The 23,681-nt window shown below is 45.5% G+C and overlaps 1 protein-coding gene across 19 annotated transcripts in view; it reads right to left on the bottom strand.

Annotated features, from left to right (window-relative positions):
- Window positions 1-23,681, bottom strand: part of NAV1 (neuron navigator 1) — a 267,596-nt gene that overhangs the window by 5,153 nt on the left and 238,762 nt on the right. For 7 of the 19 annotated variants that reach the window (XM_083508528.1, XM_083508510.1, XM_083508521.1 and 4 more), the window contains 19 exons: window positions 23,378-23,419; window positions 21,917-22,065; window positions 21,271-21,495; window positions 20,078-20,130; window positions 19,683-19,706; window positions 19,481-19,558; window positions 17,759-17,842; window positions 17,473-17,584; window positions 16,367-16,488; window positions 9,131-9,327; window positions 8,179-8,341; window positions 7,257-7,431; window positions 6,223-6,320; window positions 5,979-6,074; window positions 5,358-5,517; window positions 3,710-3,945; window positions 2,888-3,039; window positions 886-957; window positions 525-721 (listed from right to left, as the gene is read on the bottom strand). In XM_083508528.1, coding sequence (XP_083364654.1) covers window positions 525-721; window positions 886-957; window positions 2,888-3,039; window positions 3,710-3,945; window positions 5,358-5,517; window positions 5,979-6,074; window positions 6,223-6,320; window positions 7,257-7,431; window positions 8,179-8,341; window positions 9,131-9,327; window positions 16,367-16,488; window positions 17,473-17,584; window positions 17,759-17,842; window positions 19,481-19,558; window positions 19,683-19,706; window positions 20,078-20,130; window positions 21,271-21,495; window positions 21,917-22,065; window positions 23,378-23,419 — 2,435 coding nt within the window. The remainder of the gene's footprint in view (window positions 1-524; window positions 722-885; window positions 958-2,887; window positions 3,040-3,709; window positions 3,946-5,357; window positions 5,518-5,978; window positions 6,075-6,222; window positions 6,321-7,256; window positions 7,432-8,178; window positions 8,342-9,130; window positions 9,328-16,366; window positions 16,489-17,472; window positions 17,585-17,758; window positions 17,843-19,480; window positions 19,559-19,682; window positions 19,707-20,077; window positions 20,131-21,270; window positions 21,496-21,916; window positions 22,066-23,377; window positions 23,420-23,681) is intronic. The other 12 variants (XM_083508512.1, XM_083508523.1, XM_083508511.1 and 9 more) reach the window with 3 other exon arrangements.

Here is a 23,681-nt window from a genome sequence, read left to right as displayed (position 1 = left end):
GGAATGACTAAACTATTGAACAATCCGTACCTTGGATCTGATCTGCATCTGAAATACTGAAGAGAACTTTTGGTATTTGGCTGTTAAACATGTAGCAGAAAGCAGGGCTTAATTGGAGCCAGAAAATTAAAACCATTAAACTGAAGAGGAAGCTGCCTACTTCCTAAATTTTGACTCCTACCTTTATCAAACGGGTGGAACCACAGTCCAGCCAGTGGTCCTATGCTGGCATAAGGAAATCAAGCAATTATTCTGCAATGGCAAAATTGAACTAACAATTGAGAGTGCCTCTGAGTATATACAGACTGATTACTCAATGGTGGGAGAAAAGCAAACACCTAATTTACTAGGAATAAATGGCAAGCACGCCAAAAGACAGGTTGTAGCTTTCATGCAGCCTTGAGCCCTGGAATCCCTCCATTAGTTGACCAACAACAACATTCAACATCCCTCCCCTGTTTCCTGAATGGCAATCTTTGTTCCTGACAGTATCTCTAGCCAGCATAGCTCAATCCACCACTTACCAATGAGGAAGTCAGAGGTGCTGTGCTTCTCCAGGAAGGTGTGCAAATGGTACCAGAGCTTGGGCACCCAGTCCAGCACACGCAGCAACTCCTCCCGGTTGGCATTGACATCGCTGTCAGACTCAAGCAGCTTCCGGCGTAGATAGCGCACCAGGAAGCCATTGGCTGGCTCCACGTTATTAGAGAATGTCAGCATCCTGTAGCATTAAGATGACAGGTTAGTAATGATAGGGATTATATATAGTCCTTCCCATAGCAGAATAACAGCTTCTGGAACTGTCAGGTGACAACAGAGGAGATGCTATTTCAAAGCCCAGCACAATCCTGCCTCCTCCATTGGGATCATCATTGCTGCCCTTACCTGAAGCTGAGATGAAGGCCATGATTTGGAGTCATCTTCACAGGCTGGTTGGTTGTCCCGATGATATAGGGGCTGGTGGGAGAGAGAACAGCAGCTCTATCAGAGATGATGTATCCTAACAGGGGGAATGCCTGGAAGCTGATTACTCCGTCACTCCCCAGCTCTCAACATAGTGCCTGCCTCACATCCAGAAGTGGTTTTGACTATGACTAACAAAATGTCTCTTGCTCATATCAATTCCCCCCCACCCCCCCACTCTGTAAGAGACAGTAGAACAGAGCTATGGAGGGGGGGGGAGTTAAATGGAAGGAAGTTTTGCTAATAAGAACAAGGGCTGTGCTGAGATTCAGGCATGTACCAAAAGCTGATATGATGACAGTCCTATATTTAGGATATTAAGAACATAAGAAGAGCTCTGCTGAATCAGCTCATCCAGCCTAGAATTCTGCAAGCTTCCTGCAGTATGCACTTTTCCTACAAAGGTGGAATATAAAAATCTGAATGTGTAATAAAACTTGGCTGTGCCCTTAATATCATCTGAAGCTTTTTCCCTGGCCCAGAAATTCTTGGTAATGGGGTACACACTTCTCTCTGGCCAAAGAAAAGATGGGCTTATAGCAGAGTACTGCTCAGCCTTTTCTGGCAAGGCCACTTTCCACCCATGCACAGTACAATGCAGACATGGCCACCTTGGTCTTGGAATGGTGCTGCTCTTAGCTGAGCTGGAGAGCAGCAACACAAGAATGCTGGAAAGGCAGGCTCAGTAACCTGCAGGGATGCTACGGCTAAAATCCATATCACTCAAATGAATTTTGTCTTATTCACTGTGAATTCGCTGCCTTCCAGGGACCAAATCAAGAGCTTGAAGGCATGTAATATTTGAAAGCTAAACAAATAAAATCTAAATGACTCAACTACATGTGGGTAGGTCCAATCCCGTGGAGATCCAAATAATTTGCTTAAGCCATGTTGTTGCATCATTCATGCACAACCTGCTGTCATGAGCTGGTGTGGTTTAATTATTAATATTGATGATGCTGGCATTTCTACATGTTATCTGAATTGTGTCCTGTGACTTGACTTGTGATATGACCTATTTTTAAATGTAAATTGCTTTGAGATCACTTGTGACAAAAAGTGGTATGTAAGCCCATTAAATAACAGTAATATTAATTGTGCCAGGGTTTGGCCACTCCATGCCATAGAACAAGGGGTGGAGAAGTTCTCTTCCTTAGTAGGGAAATCAAGACACAGTTATGATGCAGGCCTGAGACACTAGTAAAGCCATATCATCATCAACAACTGCCCCACTGAGAGTGGCAGGATAGGCAGAGCCATATACACAGCAGGGCACCACAGCACCGCACCATCTGCCAGACCTTGTGAGCTGTAGAGCATAAATGCCTTTGACCTGATTCAGCAGTGCTCTCGTGTTAGAACACAGTATCTGGAAATCCCAAGAAGGGTTTTAGTGGCCTCCCCACACTTGCCACTCTTTAACAAAAAAAATTTATAGTTCTTTTTTAAAAAATAAAAAATGACTGCTCCCATGGTTCCTCCAATGCAAATAAGGTTTGTCCCTCTCCTTCCAATTCCGTTTTCATTTTTAATATTCACCCCCCCCAATGTAAACAAAATTTTAACTGATTACTCCCACCACCATGATGCCAAAGAGTTTTTGGGGCCATCCCAAGATCCCCCACTCTCCAAACTATATTTTTTTAAAAAAACAAACACCAAATATAAAAAAAACTTTATTTTCTTCTCAATTTTATAATAAACTATTGAAAATTGTGTATTAAAGGCTAATGGGATTGTCCTTTGGAAAGCAACTTCACCCACTTTTGCTATACCCACTTCAACATGCAACCCCTGGGTGGCTGACCATGAGATAAAGCAGCCCTTGACCCAGAAAAGGTTAGTCACCCCTGGTTCCTTGAGTGTAAGATTGATATTAAGAGGTGGGAGTCAAATGCGATAGTACTGTAAATCAGCCTCTCACCATTTGTGGTACTTGCAGGTGAGTGCTCCATTGACAAGCTCACTGATAGAGCCAGGCTCACTGAGGTCATCAAGAAGGATGACCAATGGTACATCTATCCCTGTTTCCCGATCAATCTGATTGGCCAGATTGGAGAGGTAAAGCTGTAGGTCCTGGTAAAGAAAGATGCAAAATGGAAGTCACTGTATCAGCGTGTAGAATACACACACACACACACACACACACACACACACACACTACATATTAGTATAAGAAGAAATGCAAGGATATAAGGAATAGTGATTTCCCCTGGCTGAGAACTGGGCTTAGAATTGAGGATGGCTAGTTTGGATTGGAGGGCCACATTGGCAAAAGGCTGGTGATGAAGAATATGGGAGGGATAAGCCTTGTCTGTGGAAGACCATGCAAGGACTTCTACTAGCACAAAGGGGCTCCCCCCAAAAGGCTTTGGGGAGGGGGATTGTGAGAACCCACAGAACAGTGTGTGGGTGGAGCAGAGGGTAGAAAATTCCACCAGGCAAGCAGAAATGCTCATGCTGAAGAAGTGCTTAGCACTATGTTTAATTCCTCTTATACCTGCTATCGTAATACCTACTTACTAGGGAGTAAGTTCCACTGAACTCACAGGGTTCTGGGTAGATATGTAGAGTTGTGTTGGGGGATCAAGGATTGCAACTAGTATGCCTAAAGTTCTTCCACCTGAAATTACAAGGAGTCTGTGACTTAGGAATGAAGGTAATCAAGCAGGGCTGTGCTAGGGCTCAGAGAACGCGGAAGTGCAGAAATTCCCGAGTAGACAGTCCCAGGCAAGGAGTTTCACACCTTGCATGACTGCTGGTGCATGTTGAAAGTGTTGACAATGCCCTCAGTGACTTCGCGGCCTGAGCGCTCCACCAAATACTCAGCCAGACGATTCGTTAGGTAGGTTTTGCCAGTTCCACTTGGCCCAGAAAGGATAAGGCGGCGGTGCTTGAGCAGAAGGCTTATGTAGTGCTGCATCATGGGCTTGGGGATAAGGGTCTCAAACACCAAGCTGTCCACACACTTCTCTTTCAAACCTGTGTAGAAGAATGCAGCTATTGAAATGCCTCCCCTCTCACACTCAGGACTTTAATAACATTTGTGGTTCCCTTTTCCGCCATGGTAGGCTCTTTCCTCCAAAAGAAATCCTCCCCAGCCTTTTCATGATGTGGGGACACTGTTTCTTCTTGAGTAAATATATCACTACTTCATGTATAGCAGTCTGATATCTATCTCTCTGGTCTGGGAGATTTGTTCCGACCTAAGTTTGAAAGCCAGGAGGTTTGTTTTAACTAAGTTTTGTTAGAACAAACCACAGTTGGTAGAAGAACGGAACTGGGGTGTGTTTTAAGGAGAAAATTATATCTCCTTCTCCTTTTCAATACAAAGATGTAAAAGTGGAGAATGTGCAAAGTTCACCGCTGTTTGATCCTAATAATCTAAATTATGGTTTAGATAAAGAGTCTGAAATGGGATACGGCACCAATATTTCAACTCTGTATCAGAACTACAGGAATAATATTTATAACCATCTTAGTTAAAAGGGACCTAAGAGGTCATGCGGTTCAACCCCTTGCTGTATGCAGGATACAGCTACAGCAGACCTAACTGATAGCATCCCAGCTTCAGCTTAAAAGCCTCCAGTAAACGGAGAGCCCACTATCTCCAAAGACAGTCTGTTCAGAGTGGGGGGGGGATTACCATTAGTAAGTTTCTCCTAATGTTTAGCTGAAATCTGCTGCCTATGGAGCAAGGGAGAAAAAGAATTGCTGCAGCTCCTCTTTTACTTCACCTCAGATATCTGAAGACTGCAATCATGTCTCTCCTTAATATCTTTTTATCGTCATACCCTACATATACCCAGCCCTTTCAACAATTCCTCAAAAGACTGAAGTTTCCAGATCCCTCACCATGCTGTCTGCTCTCTTCCAGAAATGCTCCCCTATTTGTCAGTGTGGTGCCCAGAACTGGACAGTATGTACTTAAGATGCAGAACTATTACGTCTTGTCATCTGGACACTATTAACGCAGCCTAAGATCACATTCAATATTTTTAGCAGCCACATTGCAGTATATATTCCTTTCAGTAAAGTCAAACATAGGTTTTCACCTACAGCAGATGTGGGGAACCTTTGGCCCACCAGATGTTTTGCTGAACTACAAGTCCCATCAGCCCCAGCAAGCATGGCCAGTGGCCAGGGATGATGGGAGCTGTAGTTCAGTAACTTACGGAAGACCAGGGTTTCAGTGCTGCATTTAGCAGCTCGCCACTGCCTCTTCTGACTTCAGTAGTGCTTTCCAGAGGCTCTCTAATTTAGAGGTCCATGTTGCTTTCTACCCCGCCCTTCGACCCTGCTTGGAACTGAACCAGATAGAAGCAAAGGATCAAGCAGAGGTGGCTTGGCATATCACTGGTAATAAATGTGTGTCAAGATAGCTGTGGTGGTACCTTTCAATGTCACAGCGATGCTGGTCACACCCCGTCGGCAAGGCGGCATTTCTGGTGGCTCTGTGTCCAAGACTCGCTTGATGTGGCTGATGCTATAACCATAGACAGACTCAATGCTGAGCCCCAGTGTGAGAGCAGGGTCCATCTTGGTGACATAGTCCTGAGTGAAGACAAGGAGTAGCTTGGTTCAGGTCAGGAGTAAGCCTGATGCTAGACAAGTATCCTCTACTAACCACAATTCTTGGGGTAGCTTGCAATCAGTGCAAAAATAAAAGAAGAACCACAACCACTAGTAGTAAATTAAAACAGAAACAGGCACCCGCTCACTCACAAACCTCCAGATGTCTGGGCAAACCAGAGAGTTTTTATCGGGTTGCTGGAAGTCATTAGAAGAGGCTTTGAGAAGGGAGTTCCTCCTGGATGACTTTGGGCCAGCCACTACATAACCTTACCCTTAGCTACCTTGCAGAGTTGCTGCAAGCATAAAATGAGGGGAAAGAGAACCATGTATGCTATGCAGGACAGGGTAAGAGGTGTAGAAGTTGGTTCAGCATCCCAGAAATGTGGAATGAAGTTTCTGAAGATGTTATCACAACTACAAAGTTGCTGTTAGCATCTCACCTTGAAGACCTGACAGACGGCTTCATCCAGCATTTTCCAATCCAGTTTCCCACTCACTTTGCTACTGCCCAGATAGAATTCCTGCTGCTTCAGGTCCTGGAAGCCAAAAGCAAGATATAAAGGTGGCTGAGATTTGGAATCTGCTGCTACTAGTTTACAATGGCAACTGGATCAACTAGCATTGTCCTCACACCATACATTGCAGCTGGGTAATGCCTCTCCCCACTTTTCCATTGATGCTTACCCCTTTGATGATGTGCTGAGGTGGCATGCGCACTACAATTCGTAGTGTCACCTCATCCCTCTGGGTGCCAGCACTGATGCCATCCATCGGTGAAAGCTCTAGAGAAGGGGAAAATAAGTATACACACTGTGCAGAAGTAGAAACCATTGACATAGGGTGGTATTTCCAGGAATCCCCATGTGTCAAAGTGAAATATTTCTTTCCTCTATAATTCTACAGTTTAGTGTCTTTTGGACTCTGCCATAGTGGTTCCCCTATACAGTCCAGGACACCCCCCTCCAAGTTTGGTTGATACAACTTTTCACTCTCTCCAGCACAAGAACTACCTCCTGTTAGTCTTCAGTGCAGCACCTCTTCTCTTGCCCTGGACCTAGTCTCACCCCCTTGTAGGTTCTCCCACTAAGATACAATCAGTAAGTTGTCAATAAAGCAATGGCATCAACATAGTATTTGTAGTATGTGACCAAATGTCACTGTAACCAAATTCCCTGTTGTGGTTTTTTTGGTGGGTGCCATCACTGTTTGTTTTTTTAAAAAAAATATTTTTATTGATTCCCCCCCCCCCCTCATAACAATTATTCAGTATCTCATTTAGCATCCATTTGCTACTTTTCCCCTTCCCTGTTGACTTCCCCCAACTTCCATTTCTGGTTTGTTACATCAAATGTTACATTCTGCTGCATTCTGCTACATAATGTTCTGTTATCGCTAAATATATGTCTTGATCTCTGTAAATAAAGTTGTAAATGTTTATTTAAATCATGCCAACGAGTTCCCTTTTTTGTTTTTGTTATTGCAAGTATGCTGTAAACGGTTCCCATTCTCCAAATTCCTGATGCAAGGCACAACTAGGCCACTGTCCCCACAACCCATCCAAAGGTGATCTCAAATCTTCCTTCTCACCTCTCTTTCCCATCCCTGTTCCACAAAGAAAATATCTTGAAAAAACAGAAGCAGAGATTTTGCAACAGCAAATGAACTAGTATCAAAAGCTCTTCGGCCTTTCCCTCTGTGTCTCTGTCTCGGCTTCATACCTGTATCAGTCAAACTGGGGCTGAAAGGGTGAGTGAGCTGGAGCCCTAGAGAGCGCCTTGGGGAAGAGGCGGCAGATGAGCTCAAGAGATGACTTGGGATGGAGCTTGGCACAGACGAGGGCCCAGGGACCACCTTCAGCCGGTCGTTCTCAGCTTTCAATAGATCCACTTCCAGCTACAGGGAATGAAAAGACAGCAGTGGCAGGAATGAGAGTGCTGATAACATTAAGGCTTCCCACAGCCTAAAAAGGAGACTACAGCAGAAAATCCTAACAGACAGAGCATTCCCCAAGGGTTGCACATTGGAAAAAGAGTTTTTCGCAGCCAAATTCCATCCAAGGGTCCCTTTCCTACCAGGAGAGCCTGATTTAAAAGGCTCATGGCCTGTCTCTCAAAATGCTGCCCAAACAAAGCAGCTGTTTCAGCTTCAGAAACTGTTGCTGCCATCTCTCTCAACTCTGCTCCAGATAATGTACTTCTGTGGAGTTTCCTTGCAACAATGAATTTGCTTAGAACACTGCTACTGGACCAATGTCAGGAAATAAGGACACTCCAATGGATAAGGCAAATGCAACCTAGTGATGGGAAACCTGTGGCCCTCCATATGCTACTGGTCTGTAACTTCTGTCATCCCCTGACTATCAACTACACTGGCTGGAGCTAATAGGAGTGGAGAGTCCAACATCTGGAACATCACAGGCTCCCCATCTTTTCTGTAACCTGTCTCATGATGGTGTCTTGCCAGCAGGCACCGGGCCAATTGAAGGGCATTCATGCAGCCTGCTTTGTCTCTTTGCAAAAGAAACAAATTGACCAACAGAAAATGCTTAGAAAATTACTGTCAAGAGCATGGAGACCCAGCAATAGCCAAAGATCTGCAGCCTCAGAGAGGTGCTAGCTTTTCAGGGCACATCATGCCCACCTGCATGTTGTGCATAGTTTCGCGCAGTTGGTCCAGCTGATGGGCAGAGTTTAGGGCCTCCAAACGTATGTCGGTCAGTTTCATTTCCTTCTCCCACAGCTCTGAGCGCAGCTCTGAGACCTCCTTTTTCTCAGGCTCCTCTTCTTCATTGGCCTGGAACAACCTGTGCAAAGGATGAGCAGAAATTTAGACATGGTGCAAGGAAAAGTCTGCAAGCACCAGCAAGGACTATGGTAGCAACTGAATGGGCCAGCCTGGCCCAGCTGAGGAGTGCTGCTTCTGAATCTTTGCTCACTGCTGCACTCTCCTGCCAGAGCACGAGTTCCTTCCAGTGCATACATATTACTGGAAAAGGTGCTCTGTAAATGGTCACTCAGCCACCTGTTTAGTGCCCCTCCACCAAGGTTCTTAATGTTCATATCACAGTTCCAGGAACCTGAGGCCACCTGCAGCATGTTAGGATATTTCCGTTCCACCTTAAAAGGGAGCAGGCTTTGTGAGTCACAGAGTCTGCGCATGTCCTGTTCACAGGATGTTTATGTTTGCTGTTCCTTTCGATTTCTCAGTCAGTCAGAGACACTGGCTCAGAACGGTCATGTTTTCCTTTGTTCTGTTCTACGCTAAATAAACTGTAAATATGCTCTCCTGCTGTGCATCTTTTGCTGTGTGGATTCTGCTGAAAGAGGGTGCACCAGCCTAGGAATGTGGCAATCTATTTCTAAGGCTTTGTGCCCCTAATTGCTGATACTGCATAACTGCGTGACTACGGGAGGCCGATGGATCGTCCAGCAGCCGGCTTGGGGGCTCAGATGGACGTTATCTCCCTGGCAGTATCCCAACACACCATACTGTACAATATGATCAGATACAAGGCATAGCAGACTTAAGTTTTTCCAGGTGTAACTTGTCCATGCAGCCACCCCTAGCTTCACTCCCCGGAGAGTGGACTTACTCAGTGTTATCAATGCCCACAGAAGAGGAGTTGGAAGATTTGATGGAGGGCGAGGCTGTCTCCGTGGATCCATGTTGTAGTTTGGGGGACGATGGCGCAGAAGAATCTGGGGTGGCGATCTCCTCTATGTCGGAATAGGAGGAGGCAGATTTTGGGCCCTTCTTGATGCTGAAAGCCTTGTTGAAAGAGCTCCTCAACTGAAGGGGGAAATGGAGAAGTGAGAAAAGTTTGAAAAAGCCGTCTGAGGCTGACTGCTGGAAAACAGAGGATGCGGCACCATGGGGCAAGGAGGTGGCAGAGGCAGCCTGTGCCATCTAACCTCTGTTACATTGCATGCTGTGAACAGTTCGTAGTTTTCAGGACACTCAGAAACTTGGCTTCCCCTTTGGTCTGCTTCTTACCCAAGCTCTAATACTACCCCATCACCCCAGAGGACACTATTTTTTACAGTAATACTCTCCAAGCACAAAACCTATTTAAAGAAAGTATATACACAGAGCCATCCCCCTGGTTTTAATTAATTATTGATCCATACCCCCAACTTTTTAAGAATTCCCACTCCCTCTATAATCATGCACTGTCAGAATGGAAGATATTTTAAAAATCTAACTTTATTGAGCAGGCTTTCAAGAACTTGAATGCAAGCATATAAAGGTAGCTGAAGTGACACAAAGTATCAAATTTGCGTTAAGTGCATCTTAATTATGCTCCCCAAGAAATCAAGTAGTAGATTCCAGAGTGTTCAGAACAAGGAATCGGCAGCAATTCTTGCTGTTTCCAAGCATGCCAGTTCCATAGCTTGGGCTCTGAGACTCCAGGGAGCAAAATCAGTTATGTCACTTATGAAAGACTGCTGGCAAGGAAGCCAAAAGGATTCTGTATTATTATTCCTATCACACACAAAAACCCCAGCAGCTCTCATGGTTGGTAACCAAAAATCTGAGCCCTTGGGGAAGCTGAACTTTTAAATCACACATATAAGGAGGAACCAAGGAACATACAGAACACAGGCATGGCCTGTGGTTCCTAAAGGATAAGTGATCTGTCAAAGATTGTGAAGGAAGACACAGGCCAGATTCTCTTTCCATATCCTGAGTGGGAATGTAAAATACAATATCCTACGCTATCTAATATGGAAGGAAACAAGGGCAGTTTAGCAGCCTAAGACATGGACTTGTCCAAACATGCAGAACAATTAATAGCCAGTGCAACATGCCACCGACCAGCTGAGTCCATGCACTGAAGTGCTGTCATTGTCATGCAAAAGGACATATCCTTTCATTCGGAGTGTTCCAGGCTTCTTGCATCTTTCTAAATAGGCAGGAGTAGTGGTGGCCTAATATAGTTGGCAGCTTGATCCATGCACACAAATAGTGGTACAATGGTGCCCCGCAAAACGAATGCCTCGCAAGATGGAAAACCCGCTAGACGAAAGGGTTTTCTGTTTTTGAGCTGCTTCGCAAGACGATTTTCCCTATGGGCTTGCTTTGCAAGATGAAAACGTCTTGCAAGTGTTCCGATTTTTTTTCGCTCCCCCCCCTTTTCTAAGCCGCTAAGCCGCTAATAGCCTTTTAGTCGCTAATCCGCTAAGCCTTTAATAGCCGCTAAGCCTTTAATAGCGCTAATCCGCTAATAGGGTTGCTTCGCAAGACGAAAAAACCGCTAGACGAAGAGACTCGCGGAACGGATTAATTTCGTCCTGCGAGGCACCACTGTACTGCATGCCACTATGTAGAGAAGGTTTTGGATTGGGGAGGGGGTGATTGCTGTGGACAGCACACCTACTTACAATCTATCACTACTACCTCTCGAAGCAAATCTGCATTTTTAGGGGAGGGTGAGGACTAAGTTAAGACAGCCTAAAGTTAGCTGCTGTTCTCCTCACACCAATAACTGCAGCCCTACCTGGAAAGAGCAAAAGCCCATTTATACTTCCCAAACATCCATCCTAGCTTACTCAATTCTTTTTCAGAGCACTATAGCTTAACCTATGGGCAGGGGTAGATAGTGAGAGAAGGTGGACCACCCCAAACCCTTTCATCATCAGCAACTTTGCTGAAGCTATGGAGGTCTGGCCACTGCCTGGATGGAAGCCCTATGTGTGCCTTGGGTTCCATCACAGAAGAAAAGTGGGGTATAATTCTAGAAATAAATAAATAAATTGCTACCCAGGGAATGTGACATTCTTAAAAGAATGTCACATTCCTTTTGCCCCACATTCCAAGTACCAGCTGCTGTAACTAATAGAGGCATCTGACTTACCACTGGGGTGAGTGGAATAACTTCATATCTCACAAAGGATTGTACCCACTACCATGGTAGGACTTTTTCTCCAACTTCTAGATGTTTTGGTATCTAACTCCTTGTGCTCGGATGACCCTTGGGGTCCCTTCCAACTCAATGATTCTAAGAACTCATAGCAGCAGGGAAGACAACAAGCAATATTGCCTCTGGTCATTGGTGCTGTAACTAGGAGCTCTCCTGACTTGGTGGCATTTGTGCACTTGGAAGCTGTATGTGCCCAACCGGACTTGCTTACAGCAGATTCATACAATGAGAGAGCTTCACCTCTCCTTTGGCACTCCAATCCTCAGGGCCTGCCAAACCTACAAGTAAGAATGGCAGGCTGCTCTCCTTCTCCATAAAATATGCAACTCTTTCCCAATTATTAATGGAATGGAATTCGGCTGGGATGCTAAGATCTGTGTCGTTTATCTTGCATCTCAAGATCCAGCTGAAGAGAGATTACAGAGAAGCAGCCCTCCTTCTTCTAACATGTAATGGTTCAATCAATATTACAGAAAAGGAAGAAGCCAGAGAAACGAGTCAAGACCAACACAGCCGTGTGCTTTGCTCTTGAGGGGAATAGTCAACTTGTGATCCCAACAATGCTCAGGCGGAGCATGCAACATGCACACAAAACAGGCATCAATCCACACATGTATTGAGACAGTAGCAGGGAGAATAGCCACTGTAATGGGTGGAGGCACTATTGGAACTGGGTTTTTCTATCTCCCACCCACCCACCCACCTCACAAGCCAGTCTGAGGGCACACAAGAGGCCAGGGGACTGGAGCTGTCTCAGAGCTTGAACCTCTGCTACCCTTTCAGGAGGCTTCAAAGAGCACTTGTCATGTCGTACATGTGAGAAATCACTTTCTATCTTCCAGCTCTCTGACTTGCTCTGACCTGCGGCAGCTATGAGATGGTGTGGCAGAAATTGGTGGGTGGGTGGGCGCCATGCTCTATTGAACCTCATCATCTGGCCACTTAGGCTGCAGTCCTGTACACACTTACCTGGGAGTAGGACCCACTGAGTTCAGTGAGGCTTATTTTTGAACAGATGTGCATGCAAAGGAGTGTGCTGTTAAGGAGTGCAATTCTAGAACATGGATGGGGAACCTGTATCCCCGACCCCAGAAGTTGCTGGGACTCTCAGTATGCAGAGCCAGTGATCAGGGATGCTGGGAATTTATGGCCCAACGAAACCTTTGTCTAGACAGACAAAGAAATGCAAACAAAGTTTAGACTGGATTTGGAAGCCACAGCCAAACTGCTGAGAGTGGATTCTTAATCCATTAATTTATTTAATTGTAAGGGATTTATACCTCACTCTTCAACAAGTTTTCAGGGTGGAATGGATTACATTATGGCACAAACAATGTCTGCAAACAGTTCCTGAATTTGGAGGGTTCTCTTGACAGAAGAGAAACTGTTCAATTTGCAAAGGAAAAAAATAGACAATTTCCCAGCATGGGAAATGACTATATTAAACACATTCATCAATATTCTTACGATATATTTCCTCCTCTTGCAACAACTGAGTGTGGAGGATGATGGTATGTACAGCCTGCAGTAACCAAATATATATTTGAGGGACAGGAGTTTAAAAAAAACCTTAAGTGTTGAGGGACAGGACAGAACCAAACTGTTGCAGTGGTAGGATACTATCACTGGGCTACAATTTTTTACTTTTTGAATGTTGTCTAGATTTCTACAACTGATTTAGGGTATTTTTGCACTGCTGAATCAGGAAATGGCATCCGTTTCTCTCCATCAGGTCAGGTTTACTGTAAACTGAATGGTGGGTAATAAAGGTAAGTACACGTAAATTGCATGTTGCTTCACCATTTTTCAAACTTCAGGGCTTGAACTTCCATTTCTTGGAACTCCTGGAATGCTCAGCGGCAGGGAGGTCTCTCTTCAGAGTCAAACAGTGGTCAGCCATCATAACTGCGTCCCAGCGACCCTGATACCTGGTCTCCATCTCTTTCATGTCCTAATGGAATCTCTCCCCCTGCTCGTCACTCATTGAACCCAGCTTCTCAGGAAACCGGTCCATATGTGAAAATAGGTAGTGCATCTTGACGCTCATGTTGCAGCCCAGGTTTCTGAAAGCAGTCAGCATGTTGTTGACAAGTTCTGTGTAGTTTCTGGCCTTATTGTTGCCAAGAAAGTTCTTCACTACCAGAACAAATGCCTTCCACGCTTCCAGTTCCACTTCGTTCATTGAGTTTCCGAACTCTGGATCTCTGATGAGCTGACGGATCTGAGGACCGTCAAAGATGCCAGCTTTCAACTTCTCCGTGGTCAATCCTGGAAAAGCCTGGCACAAGTAAGTGAAGCAGTCACCATCCTTATCCAGAGCCTTGGTGAACTGCTTGATTAAGCCGAGCTTGGTGTGCAGCGGTGGGAAGAGTATTCTGTCTCTGTCCACCAGAGGGTCGTTGATGACATTCCTTTCTTTGCAAGGCACCAATTCCTCCCGCACAGGCCAGTCCTTCTTCGTGTAATGCTGAGCACGGTTCCTACTATCCCACATGCACAGAAAACATGGGTACTTGGTGAAGCCAGACTGTTGTCTCAACAAAAAGTTCACCATCTTCAGGTCAACACAAATAAACCACTTATGCTGATCATAACCAATTTTCTCCAGCACATACTTCACCGCTTCATAGTTCTCCTTCAGTGTACTCAAGTGAGCCAGGGGTATAGAGGCAAACTGGCTGCCGTTGTGTAGCAGAACACATTTCAGTGATCGCTTGCTGCTGTCAATGAACAGTCTCCAATCTTTGGGTTCATACTGTGGCACTCCAATCTTGAGCAGAAGCTGTGCAATGTCTGCACAGTACACCAAGTCCTTCTCTTCCGAGAAAAAACGGAGGTACTCTTGATGCCTGTTGCGGAAAAAGCTGATGCGAGCACTGTCAGAGAGGAGGTTTTTTTCCTTCAATCTGGATGCCAACAGTTCGGCAGAGTCCTTTGACAAGCTGAGGTCACAAACTAGATCATTCAACTCCTTTTGGGAAAATGGATGTGGAGCATCATCTTCAAGAACCACTTCTTCTTCTTCTTCATGTCCTTCAACACTGGAGGCATCTTCGTCACTAATGCCAGGAAGTTCTCTGAAGATAGGCACTGGAATTTCATCACCATGAGCTACAGGACGACATGCTGATTAAAGATCAGGATACTTGAGGCTGCTCCGGTTCTTTCTGTTGATCCCAGCCGCACCAATTTATGGAAGATTTCGAGGTTTTATGTATTCAAACTGATCCCTTTTCAACATAATCACCCAGAACTATCAGACCTGAATACTTCTTGTCATTAAAATAATCATTTCCAATCAAAACAATTATTCGACATGGCATTTTACCCCCACCAACTTCTTCTAAAATGCTCCACACAAGCGTACATGTGAACAAAAACGTAAAAAAATGACATGTGGCCATAGCTCAAAAACCTGACCTGATTGAGCAAAACCAATGTGATTTTTGGATTCAGCGCATCAGATTCGTCCTAAGTCAACTGAAAAAACGCAGACAACAAATTTGTTGTTGACCAGTGATTATTATCAAACTGTTCCACTTGAGTACTTCAAAAATCCACTCTTGAAACCTGTTTTCCTGGTGACTTTCTAGACCTTTAGGAGAGCTGTTAAGACTGGGTAGCATTAGGGATAGATTCAGAGCCATGTCAAAAAGGGGCATGAAACTCCCCTCCCCACCCCTGCCGCAGCACCAGTGCAGTGGCCCCTCCTGTGTGGCTTGGCAGCGCAAGTGCGAGAGCAAATGGGATGGTTAGTTCCACGAGTGCTGTGCTGTCCCCAACACAATGGAGTGACCAGTCAGGAGTAAGACACAGGGAAAGGACTGGTGAAAGGGAGGGATGGGGGTGGGGAAGGGAGTTCCAAGCTTACCTCATACACCTGGAAAAAAGGGGTTGGGGGGTCAGCATTGAAGGAAGAAAGGGGGGAGAAAGAACACAGCAAGACTTAATCATGCGTTCAGCTCAGGTTCCCTGCCTGTAACAAGCTGCGGGGATGGGGTGGGGGCTCAAGGCAGTACAGAGAAACTGGGACAATCTTCTACACCAGCCTTCCTAAGAGGACGGCACACCGAGCTGAGAGTTGGGCGCGAGTGGCCTCTCTCCGCTTTAGGGAGCAGTGGGGAAAGGCAGGGCAGCAAGGTTAGTGTAAATGGAAAGGAAGAGTAACATCAGCTGCACAAGTCATAAACTTGCCATGCAAAACCAGCTGTGAGGCAATATTAATTTTAAAAGTCAAAACCTTTATTTAATATGCACCTTAAAATGTTCCTAAAAAGGTTCAGGTCAAATTACTCCCCATCCCACTGCCCAATATTTTTAAGCAGAGCCTTAAAAACTTGGAAGCTTCCTTTGGTCTCATTCCTGACTCAAAATAGGCAGCTGGAATGAGAGCACAAAAACACCCAATGCTTTAAGGCTATTCAGACTGGAGGGGTGTTTGCATGTCTGGGAAAGAGGACATTTAACTTGAAGCATGCTAGAAACATTTTAAGTCCATATGGTGTTGTAATAATAATAATAAAAAAATAAAAAATAAACAAAAAACAACAACTCAGCTTTCTTTCTTTTTAGTGATCCCATCACTGCTAGGTTAGCACCCCTGCCTCCCTTTTAGGCTACCACATCCATACCATGATTAAGTCTAATGGGCCTCATGAGTGACGCCTATCACTTACCAGTGGATCTAGCTTGGGAGCTAAAGGATATTCCCACTGGGCCTCAAGAGCAATAAAGATGCAAACTAATTTCTTTCGCAGAGAAATCTGCTGTAAGTAGTCAATAGTACTTCCATGAGCCAAGTAGCTCTGAAACCCCAGTTGCCATTATACTAGCTACTGTGACAAGACACACAACAGGGTTTCACCCCCACGTAGATCCCACCGGTACTTTCCCTCCTCCTTGACCTACCCAGCTCTTCTTTTTCTTCTTCTTGGCATCTGCATCCTTGCCACTGCCAATGCTAGAATGGCTGGTGATGCTGTTTAGGCTGGATATACTGTCCGACGAGTTCTGCCTCTTGATACGCAGCTCTGGAGAGTCACAGGGAAGGGAAGGAGGGAGAGATGAATTCAAAACCTGTGGACAGACTGGAAGCTCTTGCAGGCACCCAGGTAATCAGCTACCACCTCTCTGTTTTTAGCATCAGTTCCAAACACAGCTAGCAAAAAAAAGAGTCTTCTCTGTACTTTGTTCCCAGGCTAGACCTCAAATCAAATCTAACATTTTTATCTAAGGTCAGGCAGGGCCCAAGGAAGTGGGAATAGTAGGGAAAGGAGCACATAGGGGCAGCATCTGGGGACAGGTAAAATCTGGGGACCATAAGAAAAGATGAGGAGCTGCATATATTAAGATTCGATGATGGCTTGGTCTCTTGTCTTGGGCATGCTCATCCAGTCTTGTCAATAAATACCCAGGAGTTTCTAGTGTTCAGGACCACCATGACTCCATTCCCCCATCCTTCCACTCCTCTGGAATTTCATCCCATCAGTGCAATGCCAGAAGGCAGCAAGAGAAGTGTAACTCTTAGCTGCCTTTACCACTGTACTGTTTTTCCCATTAGCACAATGGTAACGATGGCTGCTCCCATCTATAGAACCAGGAGCTCCAATTTCAGAACAAAGGAGGAGGAAGCCACACACAAGTACAGTCATTGTGACATTATGGAGACTGAAAGCATGAGGCTTCCCCATCTCTCTCCCACTCTCATTACCAAGGGTTCCATGTCTGGGAAGGAGAAAGAGGAAGTTGGGCATAGAACCTACACAGTACAGCCCTGGCTGCTGCTTGCTTTACCTCCCTTCAAATATTAAAAGACCAGTAAAAGTGTGTGTGTTCCAACTGGCTGCAGTGAAAGTGCATTTCATCCAAACACCACACCACAATGTCAAACTGCTCCCTCCCTTGCTCCTAGCAGGAAAAGGAATCAATCCTGTCCACCATGTCTCTAATCCACCATTCGGCAGCTGCATAGCCAAAGATCCACCAGGAGAGCGTGTGTTGAAGGCTGCGCTCACCTTTGGGTGTAATGTCTGTTCCATTCAGGGCCCCTTGGATAACAGCTTGGGCTTCCGAGTTCTTTTTCTTCAAGAAATCAATTGTCTCCCTCAAGTCCACCAGTTCAGTGTCCTAGAAGGTGATGCATAACTGATGAATGCCTTGCGTTTTATTATTTTACTAATTGCTCTGCTGCAAACCTATGCTAGGGGGAGGTGGGAGAAAGGAAACAACAGCAAGCCGTTTTGTAGGGCAGGCCTCAGCACCTTGGTCAGCCATGGACCCTGCCAACTGCCTCAAACTCACCTTCTCTTCCGCAGTCTCTGCAAGATGTCGGAGACGGGAAGTCATGTTCACGAGGCTCTGCTCAAAGGCTGCTACTAAGTTCGCCTGGAAAGGAAAATGAAAAGGGGTGATATGCCCACATGCCAGTACAAGGAACAGAGTCATATGAAGAAAACAGGAATCAGAGGGACCCACAGGTCAGTGGCAGAGCACATGATCTGCATGAAGCGGGTCATTTGCACGGATTCAGTTGCACTTGCAAAAAGACCACACAGCGCATGACAGGAATGATATTTCACTACCTGGAGAGCAACTGCCGGTCAGAACAGACACATAATCTGGCCTCGTATTAATGCAGCTCTGTAGATTCTTAATTGCTTATCAGCAAAGATACTGGAAGCTCCTAGTTAAACCCATTATTCCCATCAGGGATTGTGGTTCTACAGCAGAAGTATATGGCAGAAGGCTGATGTCTCTAAAACTACAACTCTATACACAGTTGTTCTCAACAAGGTGGAGTGGGTCCCCGTCGGGGAGGTGTGTAAAACTTGAAGTGAAAGGGGCAAAGTTTCAGGAGAGGACAGTGTCTTGAGGCTGGTGGATCCTATGGCCACACACCAACCAAAACACATGAGTAGTTGAATGCCCCTTAGCAAGAGGATCCTCAATGATTCAGGTTGGGTTTGTTAAGTCATACTGGGCTGCCCCATTCTGATCTGGGGAAAGCTGTAGCTTTGTTCTAATGGTGTTTCTAATTCTATTCCCCTTTCTAATGGCAGCTTTGAATTAGTCCCCTGGGCTCTGATCCTGTGACTTCTGGTACATAGGAAGAGGCTGCACTCACACGACTGCATGAAATAATATTTACTCATTATGCAGTGGAATAGGCAGTTGCCGCTGTGATAGATTAAAGATACAATCTATCGTTCTCCTTTATTCTAAGACCCAAGCTCAAGACGTTTTAGAGACACTGAGCTAGCAAAACACTGAATATCCACTAGAGGGTGCTCCTATTCCATGTTGAATACAGAAAGCTGGGTTTAAGTTCCCTGCCTTGCTTGGGTAGAGGGGCTCAGCACTTTGTCTCTGGAAGGCTGGGAATTCTCATGCAGGGCTAGTTCCAAGGGTTTGAGTATACATGTTTCCGTGTATATAGAATCCTAGAATTGCATAGTTGGAAGGGACCCTGAGGATCATCTAGTCCAACCCCCTGCAATGCAAGAATACGCAGCGGGGCTCAAACTTGCAACCTTGGCATTATCAGCACCATGCTCCAACCCACTGAGCTAGATCATCATCTTATCTGTATGCCACTTTTCCGTACTTAAAAAAAAACATGCTCAAGGTGGCTTACAACTTGACAATGTTTACATAATTACAAATGTAACAAAAGCCACAAACAATAAATAAAACACATCAGAAAGCACACAACCAAACTGAAACCATTTCCACATAAATCATAATAAGACCTAAAAATAAATATACAAAAAATAATATAAATAACAAGCAAAAAACCCCAAACAAAACACCCTATATGCAGGACCCCTGTGTAAAATGTGATCACGCCATATATTTGTATTCACTGTTTATTTGGTCGAAACACCTTGACCCACACACCCCTTCCTTATTTTAGCCTTCCATTTTCCTTTGGTATTTTTGAATGCTACTTAAATTTACATCATTCAAAATTTTGTTTATGAGAGAGGAGCATTTGCGGCAGATTAACAACACAGGGCAACTCACGTTGGCCGAAAGCTGGGATGTCAACGTGGCCACTTTCTCCTGGGATGACTCCAACTCACGGCGCAGTTTGCGGATTTGCTACAATCAGGGAGAAAGATAGGGAGGAGTCAGGGAGCAAGATAGACCCTTTTGCTCTCCACCAATGGGTCAAGAGCAAAGCAGCCATAGGGAGGACAGAGAGAGAGAGAGAATCTTACTGTACCTCAGACTGCATCCTCTCCTCAGCCTGGCAGCACATGGTGGGGCAGAGGAGAGACAGAGAGAGGCAGGCGGTTAGGGCATAAGTAGCAGAGGCGCACTCACAGGCAAAGGCGAGGAGCCATGCAGAGAAGCCAGCACCTCCGCTGCAATCTTTCCACATGCACCACGCTTCTTGTGGCAACACGACAACAGCTTATTTCTGCCACACCTTCCCCCCTCCCCACATGGTTACACGCAAAGCCCTGAAATAGCGGCACAGCACCCCATCACTCGAAAAGACTGCAGCAGGGGAACATCCAGGGTTTGGGGAAGAGAGGTAAGGATGGCCTGCCAGAATTGCAGCACTGAGAAAGCAAAGGGCAGGCCAGGCCCGCTGATGAAGGGAGAACAGCTTACTGAGGAGTAAGTGGAGGAAGCACTTGACGCCAGGGACAGCACAGATCCGTGAACTGCAATAGACAAGAGAGAAGACACGTGTCATGGGGTCATCTCCTCACCGTGGGGCATCAGTGTACATGGGGCAAGGGGAGAACCTAGAGGCACAAAGAAGTGGGGCCACAACACCAAGAGTCGACGTGAGGCTCTCTTAACAGTTAACACGGGAAATTTGAGGGATCGGGAGAGCGTTCGGTCCTGGAAGAAACGGGCAAGATTCCTTGCCTGCATGGGTGGATCATCCATCCCAGCCAAGGCTCAACATTCCTAGAGAAATGTGAAAACATTTTGCTAGCACAGGCGTTCAATGTTTGTTTTCAGCACAGAGACCTACGTTTTAACGCAGCACATCAGGAACAATAAAAACCCTGAACTTGAAGTAATACGAGGCACGGAATCAGCAATGACCCAGGTGGAGACCCTGGCTGAGGGAGTTCCCTGCCACAATCCAACGGAAATCAGTTCTATCACTACCTGAACTATATTGCAATCTTTCCTCAGGGCCTGCAAGACAGAGCTGTTCCACCAGGCCTTTGGCCAAGGCACAGTCTGACCCCCTCCTTTGGTAATCCTCACAGAACTCTAGCTCAATGGTTGCCATTAATTTGATTTTAAATTGATTTTAGAATGAATTGATTTTAGAATGCATTTCAATTAACTGATTGCGATTTTATGTAAACTGTGTTACTTTTATTGTTGTTAGCTGCTCTGAGCCCGGCTTCGGCTGGGGAGGGCGGGATATAAATAAAATTTATTACTACTACTACTACTACTACTACTACTATTATTTAGCATAGTGCTTCATTGGCTTTGAGTAATTTTAAAGTCTTATACAGATGCAGTGTGGACACACATCCTAAAAAGAGGTGTGGCTGTCTCTGCCCCATGGCAAGCTAGCACTGGGTGATGGGCAGAGTGCCTGCATCCCACATCCTGTTTATCATGGTGCTGGAAGTGCAGGAGGGAGAAAGCAATGCTTGAAAGTTACCAATCTCACTCACTCACACCTCCCGTCCCCAGCTCTGCCATGCCATCTTGCTCCCCTGCAAGCAAGAAGCAGCTCCCACAGCTGCACCAGCCCACCTGCCAGGTACACCTGTGCACACTTGAGAAGACCTGACAGACAGAATTTGCCGCGACCGTATCCCTCTCACCATTATTACTGTGGAGGAGACTCTTGTCCTCCTGGCTGGGTGCAGGACTCTCACCATCATCCACAGGGTCGCGAAAGGAGCCCGAACGGATCATGCCCTTGGGCCGGTCTGCCAGGGAGAGGGTGCTGCCCATGGGGGACGCATTGTACAGCTCGAAGGTGGAGTCGTGGGTGGGGATGCTGTTGGAGCGGGTGATCCTCGGGGTGTTGGCTGCCGTGGGGATCACTGCAGGAGAAGGAGGGAGGGGAGGACAAGCTAGTCAGATGGAGCTGCTTGAAGCAGGAATGGGGGTGTAGGAACAGAGGGCTCACTAGACTCAGGGGTGGCAGCCAGGAGAGAGAGAGAGAGAGAGAGAGAGAGAGAGAGAGAGGAGGGTAGAATCTTTGAATGTACACCATTCCTTGCACAAACCAATCTGCACCTGTGTAAAATGTAAACACTTGCACCAGGCCACCCCTTAACATCTCTGATTTCATGCCCCTGACCTTGGAGTCGGTTTTGGGTGAGCTGGCAGTGCCATCTCAGAAGAAAGAAAATTAAGGGAAAGGATCTCAGAAAGTATAGATCAGCATCAGCTTCAACTGGCTTAGAACACCTGTCTCCAAAAGTTCCCCCTGCAGGAAAACAGAAGGCAAGAGAAACTAACCAATATTAGTGAGTGGTGCCTTTCCAACCAATGGCATGGAGAGAGCAGGAGGGGAAGGCAGCTCAGACTGATCATCTGATTCCTGCAATCCTCCAATCGTGTGGGAGTGCCGCCTCTCCTTGGCCTCTTCCTGGGACTGGATTTGATACCTGCCAAAATTAAGGGAGAGAGAAGTAGAACAAGGAAGACTGGAGGAATTTTGTAGCCGTAAAACAGCTGTGGCTTAGGCTTAACATCACTCATGTAACCAGTTCCTGAGGTCATAGTAAGTGAAATTCTAAATTTCGCTGGGGAGCACCTAATTGTATAGCAATGGTGATGCTAAGAAAGTGTGGATTACTCAGTGCTAATAAAGGTAATCAGAGCTTTCGAAAGCAGATTGCCATCCAAGGTACTCTTTCCAAAGGACATGAGAAAAAATAGATAAACCAAGGCCACAGCTCTTTGAACATTTAGTTTAGGATTAAGTCTCATTAAATCTTGGGCCTTACTTCAGAGGAAACCTGTTCAGGCTTGGACTACAGTGCATGCATTCACCCCGTAAGTATTTGAACACAGCTACAAAAAGTCAATGGAAGCCATATCATGGAAGCCGTTTATATACTATCCAATTTATTATGCCCTCTAGAACATGGCCAGTTAACAGCAAATGCTACCATACTATAAAGTTCTGCAGAGTATTTCATTCTGGTGAACATCATTTATTAACTGAGGACTTTAAACAGGATTCACATAATGAGCCCTGCCAGAAGAAGCCCTGTGCAAGGACTTCTGCTTGCTCAACAAGGCTTCCTCTACACTTCTGAAATTGTTTCATTTTCGGGGGGGGGGGACCCAGAAAAGTGCACAGGGGGAGGAGAGAGAGGATCATTCCATCTGGCAAGTTGAAATGCTTGTGCATACAGAACATTCATCATACCGCAATAATAAAATGCTTTTTTTTTTTAAAAAAAAAAAAGGACACCACAACGGCCATTATAAACAAAAATAAATAATAACTTCAATATTGTTCACAGCAAACGGCTCCCAGGATAGTTTGTGCTCCACATACAGTAGTTGGGAAAGCTGTGCCTAGCCTTCCTATATACAATCTTGCAAAGGACCAAGAAGTGAGAGATGTAACCAGATCCCTAGACTGGTTTGCTTTGAACAGAAACAGGGTGGGCTGCTTTTATGAACCACCATGGTTAATTGATTTTCTTTGGGATCTTACTCTGTAGCATGTAGAATATTAAGTACCCTGTTTAAGAGGATGATAAACAGCATGCTCAAAATAACATAGAGTGTTGGTTTGCGAGGAACACTGAGATTTCTTCAACTGGTCATCTTGTGTTAGTATGACCACAGTGAAAAGCAGGTTTCGTCTACTGCAACATCATACTGCATGCCATGCCCACTAATTTATTTAACCATCAGTTGATAGCAACAGGAAAGTGAGGGGTGGGGTAGAAGGACGATTACCTTAGGCCCTTCTTGGGCAATGTATTCCGATCACGGTTAGAGCTGCAGGAAGGGAAGCAAGCACAACAGTATTTGTTAATCATTTGCTGGAGTCCAGCTGTAGCATCTGATGGGCGACAAACTGGTTTATGAAGTTTTGGGAATGCAGAGCATTATCTGGCTTAGTTTAGAAGAATGGAGTTAGAACTCCATGGACATGAAGCTAGAACTCCACCATGGGCAAGAACAACGAACTGCAACATTATGCTGGAGTTTGACTAAAGATTTTCCACTGCACTGCAATTCCACTGCTCTGCTTCCACTT

This window comes from Podarcis liolepis (genome assembly GCF_965112155.1).
Source record: "Podarcis liolepis genome assembly, chromosome: 6".
Classification (NCBI taxonomy): domain Eukaryota; kingdom Metazoa; phylum Chordata; class Lepidosauria; order Squamata; family Lacertidae; genus Podarcis; species Podarcis liolepis.
This window is presented reverse-complemented; position numbering and strand designations above follow the sequence as displayed.